An 8,307-nucleotide genomic window follows, 5' to 3' on the forward strand; every position below is an offset into this window, starting at 1 on the left:
AATCTGGGGTAGATTAAAGGGTTGGATTTTATACTGAGCCTTAGTTAAAAGCCTCCTTAACCTTTAATCCAGTGTGATACTATCCATCAAATTCTCTTCTGCTTATCCCATTCAGGGTTGTGGGGGTGCTGGAGCCTACCAAGGCCCAACCTGGAAGATGGTAGATTCATACCCAGGCAACAGTGAGGCGACAGAGCTAACCACCATGCCACCGCTGCCAGCGTGATATTAAGTTTCTGAGATGGGCTTTAAAATCCAGGTCACCTTCATGTTCTTGTTCAATGATCTCCATTTTTTTTTCCAGTTTGATCATATTTTTATATTCATTACATGTAACTGATGACCTGTATTGATTCATTAGTCTTAGGTAGGATAGAGCTAAAGGCAAAAAACAAAACAAAATACTAACAATTTTTTAAAGAAAAGTGGCGTGAGTGTAAAGTCTGGATCTTAACCTGCCAGGACTGATGGCGTTTAACTCTCCTGGGGCATGATTTGTGCCAGATATCAGGTAACGTGCTCCTAATATGGGAACAACTCCCTCCAGTGTGCTCAAGAATGTCTGTACCCTGGATTTACACTCCACAGAGGAAATGGTAATTTTACAGGACCACTTTGGTTCAGGCTTGACTTGAGAGCTGTTTACATTTCACACATTCCTCACATGAGTCGGCGTATTTGATTTTTGAAGACAAATAACTGCAAATTACTATTCTTTTATTTTATTAAAAAAAATCATAGTAAATTATATAACAATATCAGAGAAAGTTTGATGCTCTGCAGAAGACATTTTTTCTCCCTGTGCACCATTGAATTCATACATTTATGACAAGGTTTGCAAGGACCTGCACAACCTGAACACATGGCTCTGATCAATGTTGTAGCTCTTGTGTCACAACAGTTGCTGTGTGCTTACATTAATGTGACGTGTTTGCAGTTAGCGGCTTATTATTAAGTAGGCACGCATGCAGATGCATATGGCTGGAAATAAATAGATATAATGGGTTTTTTGGCGTCGGCAATGAGCTGAATGAATGAATCTGTATTTATGCCAGGTGTTTGACCAACCATGACAGCCTTTAAAACGACAAGTAGGACCTTCTGACCATTAAATCCTTCCGCCAAATCTTCGCCGACTTTACAAACAAATGGATCATCAGTCATCTTTTTCACAGGCCTGGTGTTTCTCCGTGGATGGATATGGATGAAGTTGAAGCGATGATGCATTGGCGGTTACGGCTATAAAAGGTGCCATCTGTGTTACTTAAGAGCAGCACCTTTTCAGCATTTAATCATCACTTTGTAATTGTGCTGGAAGAACCTTGGGGCTTAAGCTTGCAAGCTGCAAGTATTTACTTTGAGTTTTAGAATGAGTCATCTTGATGTTATTCGTCTATTCGTTACCAAAGAAGGAGGCAAGTGAGACCAGCACAGAAGTGGGACAAAAAGTGTGTGAAGTTAACAAGTCAGGCTATTTTTATTTATTTTTTATTTTTTTGTAGGATGAAAAAATGAAAATAAATGTAGCGAGCGTTAATAATTTCATACCACAGGTTTCCTGTAGCGCAGACCTGCCGTGACACTCACTAATGAATGTAAAAGTGTCAGTGCTCGTTGATGCAGATAAATGATAAACGATTCGTTTGTCTTGACTGCAGGACCGACGAGAACTTCGCTAAGAGGGCTTGTAAATTCCTGGCTGAGGTCATTGTTTATGAGCGCTTACAGAGGTTTGGCTGATGTCCTCAAGCTTTTTTTTTCTTCCTTTGCTCCCCCTGTCTTTAAAGCCTCGTCGCCTCAGCAGATTTCACCTCTCGGCCAAACCCACCGGACGCACTGCTGGCGTAGAGTGAAAGGCGCTCATCTTTACGCGTTGCAAAGGTGAGTCCAAACCGCAGCACATTATTAGGTAGCTGCTAAAGTTCGCTTTAGTTTATGTGAAACAAGGAGCGATTTATCACAAGGATGTTTGTGCCAAAAACTTACTTAAAATGCGTAATTGTTACTTTTCTTCCTTATCGGACGGACATTTCAGACATTTAAGTTAATGACGCAAAGGGTCCGTGTGGAAATATGTAACATGCTTGAATTACTCTGAAATCAGCTGCTTATTTCACGCACTATGACACGCAACAGGTGATGCGCTTTGTTTGGGGCGTCAGTCCGCATATATTTAAATGAAGAAGAAAATGTTCTTTTATGTATGCCGTGTGTTTATAGATATATGCTTATGCTTACTTTTATTAGCAAATTAACTAATTATAAGGTAATCTGTGAGGAACTCTTATATACTATATAATATCTGGATATAACTCATTTACACTAATAAGAATAGTTGCAAGAATATTGCTTTGGATTGGAAATCTAGTAGCAGTTTGTACTGACATATATGTGCTACAGATTAATTTTTGTTTGTATAATGAAGAGCAAAACCCAAAGGTATGATGTGTGGCCATAAACTGTTACAACATAAACCAGCTTACCATCTCCTCCCTTCCTGTTTGGGCAGCTGCCAAACCAAATGCATGATGTCATTAAAGAGACCTGGAGATTACAGCTTTTTCTTTGGAACACTGGACCTTTTTGTGTTTCCAGTATGACTTCACCATCCTTCAAAATCCATAAAAACGTTGTACTTAAATGGGACATAAATTAACCCAGTTTCAAACTGAAAAGACTTTTTCACATGGTTATATGTTCCTCCTGTCTAAGTCTTTTTTCTTTTTTTAACTTTTAGTAAAATCAGCATAAAAGCAGTGTACACATCCAAGCAGAGAGTGACAGAGCCTGATATGTGATATATGATTGATATACATTTAAAGTGCTATGTCTCAGTGCCTCTGGGGGTACCTTTCCATCAACATCTGCCACACTTAGACAACTGGGGTGGGGGGTGGGGGCATTAAGCCAGCAGTTTATCCTGACAGAGACATACTTTAGTTAAGAGGGAAGTTCCATCATTTCTTTCAGACAGAGTGAAGAGAGAGACAAACAAAGAGGTTGTGCCTGAGTGCTGATGACTAAGTTGTTGAAACGCATGAAACGGCGCTCTCACCAGCCCAGAACCTAAATAGGCAATGCTGCTTGTTTATCTGTGTGGGCCGACCCCGCTGAGAGGAAGTAATATCCTCTCTGTGCTCTGTGTAGATGTACTAGTCCTCCTTTATTTTCCCTCTTTAGCCACACAAAAAACAAACAAACAGAAAATCGCTGAGAAAAATATGATTGGGATTCTTTATCATTTAGAAAGGACAGATCGTTGTAGGGGTTTCTTTGGTTTGTTTGTTTGTTTTCCTTCTCTATTTCTGTTATCTTTTGGGGTATTGTAAATACTGAACAGCAAACTACTGTATGTTCAATGTTTTGTTATTAACATGCTGCTGTGACTGAAAATAAAATTTATAAAAAAAAGAAAAAGAAAGGACAGATCATGTTGTTATACGGTCTTTTATATACAAGTTCAATATCAACACAAAAAGAGCAAATTTACACTGCTTGATATTAAAGTTATGTGCAATTAAGTGCACAAGTGTGCAAAATGTGCCAGTTTACAGGATGTGGGACTGAGTTCAGCAGATTCAAATAGCTATATTTATGTTCTGTATATGCTTTTAAACAACTGCTATAGCCGTCGGTTAAATGCAGCTGAGTGAAAAGTCGTGCAATTTGGAAAGTATGACTTTAGTTCATGTTAATTGTTATGATGACATAGATCATGGTGTGATTTGGGCTGTAGAAGTAGGTTAAAGACTATGAAATTTAAAAAATAAATGGTACCCTTTCACTCTTTGACATTATTTTGTACATACAAGTATAACATTGTTTTACTCTGACAACCAGAACGCTGACCGAGCCACAGAAACTGACAGGGGATATTTCACCTTTACTTTTTATCATTAATTAAATATTGAATCCATTGTCAAGTACACAACTGGATTTCTTCTTCTCTGTAAACTATCGCCCCTTGCATCAGCAGAAAGAAATAAGTTCTTTATGTTTAGAGGCTTGAGCCATGTGAGAGCAATGAGCACCATGGAAACTAACTTTTAGCTTTAGTCTGAAAGTTATAGTGCGTGACTGTGTGCGTGTTAGCAACACTCACATCTAAGATGTATTAGTTTAACGGGTGTTACTGTGTTGATCGACCGTCCCTTGTGGCCTTTTCGTTAGAATATATTTGACCTCGGCGTGTTTGGGTCTTGCAGTCTCATCCTGACCTTATGTCCATCTTGTAACACGGCTCCGTACATGAACAAATGGTTGGTGTGCTATGTCGCTGTGTGTGTGTTTCTGTGTGTGTGTTTGGTGAGTCACTGTTCCCCTGACAAAGATAGTGTGGCTCAGGCTGTCTGCCCACTAACCAGATTTGGAGGGTGACTGAGACACTGAGATGTCCAGGACACGAGGTCATGTTGAGAAATGAGCTCTCAGACAAATAGACAAGGGTTTTGTTGCTGTTGGTAACAATGAGAATGAGGGTGGCTGCCTATGTCAGTCACCCCAAATGACTTGCTATTATTCAGGAAGTACAGGCCAGATTTCCTGTTTCTCAGCGCTGCCAGCTTAGAGAGGTGTTAGATAATGAGCTTGAAACCTCCACCTAAAAATTCATCAAATTCATTGCGTCTCACAACAGGAGCAGTTTCAAAAGTACACACACTGTGTGAGAGGGCATATTACTGCCTGGATTACTGTCTGTTTCCATTAGCAGTGTGAATGACTTTACAGCCATTGTCCTCCTTTTTTCTCTAAATGTAAAAATGGCAAATTTATTACATCACCAACCAGGATTTTCTTATTTGGAACATATTTTAGTGAGTCAGCTGACCAGGGGTTGTTTGGGTTTCCCAAAAAAGGATAAGTAGCAGCCAGGTACTTGAATCAAATGCACTTGAATCACCGATCATCAGTAAATGTGAGCACATCTATAACAGCAGAGATTTTGGTAGTTTGCTGTTTTGGAGCGTTCAGTTGTGTCTTAAGGAAAGACATCAGCAATGATCTCAAAGAAGCAATTGTTACTGCCTGTCAGTCTAGGAAGGGTTACGGGGTCATTTCCATACTGCCAGGCTTTGGGATGCTCAGAGAAACTGCAAAAAAACACCAAAAACCAAAGTGCTACACCTCAGATGCTGTTAGCATGTTAGGTTTGAAAAGCTGCATCTGAACAGGCTACAAGACTTATAGAACAATGCCCTTTGGACAGGCGGTACTAAATTGGAGATGTGTGGCCATAATGCAGAACACCATGTCCGGAGGAAACCAAAAAGCATGTCAGCACAAATACCTCATACCAACTGTCGAGCAAGGTGGCAGAGGGTGACGTTTTAGGTTGTCAGCCATCTGTCTGACAGCTGAATTTTGACCTAAATGGGGGCAGGCAGCAGGCCAACGATCCCAAGCAGAGGAACAAATATGCAGCAGAATGACTGAAAAACAAAAGAATCATGGTGTTGCAAAAGCCTAGTCAAAGTCCAGACCTCAACCGGACTGAAATGCTGCGGCGAGACCTTAAAAGACCTGCAAATGAACTGAAGCAACGTTGTACAGAAAAGTGGGACAAAATTCCTCCACAATGATGTGAGAGATCGATAAAGTCATGCAGAAAACAATTACTTTAACTTATTGCTGGCAGTTCTGCAAGTTAATGAAACGTGGATGTACGCTGTCATGTGTTGTTCTTCATTTGAGGTTTTACCTATGTAAGGAAATTTAAATTTTAATATCTGGATGAGGTAATTTTTCTATTATGTCCTGATGTGTAAAACCTTCTAAATGACAGAGTGTGTACTTTAATATTGGACCTCCACTGCTTAAAAAATAATAAGAGAAAGACAAAAAAAGAAAAATCCACCGTTTACCACGCCATCATAATTATTCCATTATCAGTTATCCAGTTTATCAAACTGTTAGACTGGGACCTTTCCAGTTTGCCCCACCCCTTATGATCAAAATTCACATGAAGTCAAGGCAACGATGAGAGGAATGCATCGCAGTGCAGATAAAGAGATAAAGACCAAGATAGATGACCCAAACAAACTAAAGGAGAAAAAGGATGTGGGGCAAAATTATCTGGTTACAGACATAATAACCTGAAACAAGACTTTAAGTTAAGTATGCAAACAAACTGAGAAGTAACAGATTTCCTGAGCAGACCATCTCCTGGAGATTTTTATAGGCTGGGGAGTCATGGCGCCTCTCGACATATTGATTAGTCTTTGTGGGTTTGCAGTAATTGCGTGACAGATTATAAAAGAGAACAAATGTAATATTGTGTTCATGGTAATGGACCAAATCGAATCTGTAATTACAACCAGATGCCCTTTAAACAGTGTGGCACAAGCACACAGACACACACTCACTAGTTTGTGTGTATATTTAGATGTGTTTTGTGAGCAACATAGGACATTTTCTTTTCTATACACTGGTTAGGGAGTAAATAGAGAGTTTTATGGTTCCCAACTCATTAGATTTTACTTTCTGTTAGCCTGTGGGCTTTCAGTTTCCTTTAATTTTCATCGTGGGTGGTCTCATATTTCTGGCTTTAAACTTGTCTGAGTCTAAAAGCTTGAATGAATCAGAAGAAAGTGCTCTCTGTAGTTCTGCATTTGAGCTGACAAGATGATGAGAAAACAAGATGATGGTGACCACAATGTTTCTGGTATTAGTAGAAACAGTGGAAGTTAACTGAATGTAAGGAGGATTATTTCCTACATAACATTAGGTCAAACGCTAGAACACAACTTTACTGTTTTAATTGACTCTTAATGCTTTTATATCTTTGTTTTAGGAAACAGCATACAGGTAGTTTCTTTAAAATTGTTATAAAGATATGTTGTAGACGACCTGCAAAACAACGGGCTAACATAGTGGAACATTTTGATACAGGTATTTACCTCAAGGAGTTTTCATAGACCATATCAGAGCTAAAGTAATGTGAACATATTCGTTATATTTGATATACTGATTGATCCGGTGGTCAAATAGCTCCAAATAAATGATAATGTTGTTCCATATCTGCTGTTTGCTAACCAGAAGGGGGTTTTTTCTACTCATGACTTGGGAACCTGTCTGTTGTTTCTGTAAAATTATATCTAATCATTTTGGCCTCATGTTTTGTTAATAATAACAAATGTTTCTGTTTCAGTTGTTGGTCTGGGTTAAGTGTTGTAACTGCATGAGGAGAATTTGTTTTTGGCAAGAGTATTAGTGAGGAATGTGTGGGTGTTTCCTCTGGATTTAAATACAATATTCTTTCCTGAAATCTGAATCAACAAGATAACAGAGAAAGAATTCAGCACTCTTGGCTTCATTTTTTTCTATTCTTCAAACCCCACTAGTTTTTTCCATAGTATCCACTCATGAATATATAAGAGGAGATCCTTATATAACTCTCCACTAAACAGCTGCCCTCCTCAGCTCAATCAATATCAACTTGTTCCTCTTGTGAGTCATCCCTTTGAATTATCAGCTGTACATCTTCTGAAGAGTCTTACAAAACATTTGAAGTCAGGGCAGTGGGAGTATCTGTTATCCCTCACGGTCATCATTCAAACCCCCCAGGCTGTGTTTTCCTTTTTTTTTCACCTGCTGATGTTACAGCAGAGGAATCCAATCTGCATCACCTAATCTCTGCATCATACTCTCTCTCTCTCTCATCCATCTATTCTCTAATGCATTCCCTAAAAAGGACAGGAGGGGTGAAGGTTGGATTTGGATTTGGGGTCGGGTCACAAAGGGGTATATACAGCCCCCATTTCTTAACAAGATGTGTGGTTTCCAGGTTCGACCCTCTGTGGATGCTACTGACCCTGTTTTGTCTTCCTTTTCTTTTCTTGTTCTTCTTTTCGGCCTTTCTGGAACGCAAACATGACATACAGACACTCAGGTAAAAACTTTTTGCCTGTTTTTTTGTTTTTTCTAATCTGATGCAAAATGTTTTTGTAACAGGTAAGAAGAACAGGTCTGTTTTCCGATAATGAAGTCAGTGTGTTTTCTTCTGATTGTTTTCAGAAAAACGGAGCAGGTCCACTGAGATTTTCTTGATGTGTGAAACAACCTCACCTGTAATATGAATACGGGCTATTTTTAAATGATCAGTTTTAACATCTTCAGGTGGTTTAATGAAAAACTTCACTGAAGTTCTGATACAGAGATAACATTTCCCTTTGGATCAAAACAAAACCAGGGAAAGCATGTATAAAAAAAACAACAACTTGAATTCAAGGAACTTTTTTTCACTTCAGAAGGTGGATGAGTAAATTAACACCACAATTAAAGCTCAAATATTCCCTGTACTTTATTTAC

The 8,307-nt window shown here is 39.0% G+C and overlaps 1 protein-coding gene across 2 annotated transcripts in view; it reads left to right on the plus strand.

Annotated features, from left to right (window-relative positions):
• The first annotated feature begins 1,614 nt into the window (after positions 1-1,614).
• The window catches only part of fhl1a (four and a half LIM domains 1a), a 12,365-nt gene continuing 5,672 nt past the window's right edge, over positions 1,615-8,307 (plus strand). The window contains exon 1 of one of the 2 annotated variants that reach the window (XM_005722953.2): positions 1,615-1,881. Coding sequence is in view for 1 of the 2 variants with exons in the window: in XM_013908267.1 (XP_013763721.1) it covers positions 7,870-7,888 (19 nt within the window). In the remaining variant the exon portion in view is untranslated. Of the gene's footprint in view, positions 1,882-7,759; positions 7,889-8,307 lie in introns of those variants that run through there. The other variant, XM_013908267.1, reaches the window with a different exon arrangement.

The sequence above is a fragment of the Pundamilia nyererei genome, unplaced genomic scaffold, assembly GCF_000239375.1.
Source record: "Pundamilia nyererei isolate P.nyererei 1_Seehausen unplaced genomic scaffold, PunNye1.0 scaffold00008, whole genome shotgun sequence".
Taxonomy (NCBI): Eukaryota; Metazoa; Chordata; class Actinopteri; order Cichliformes; family Cichlidae; genus Pundamilia; species Pundamilia nyererei.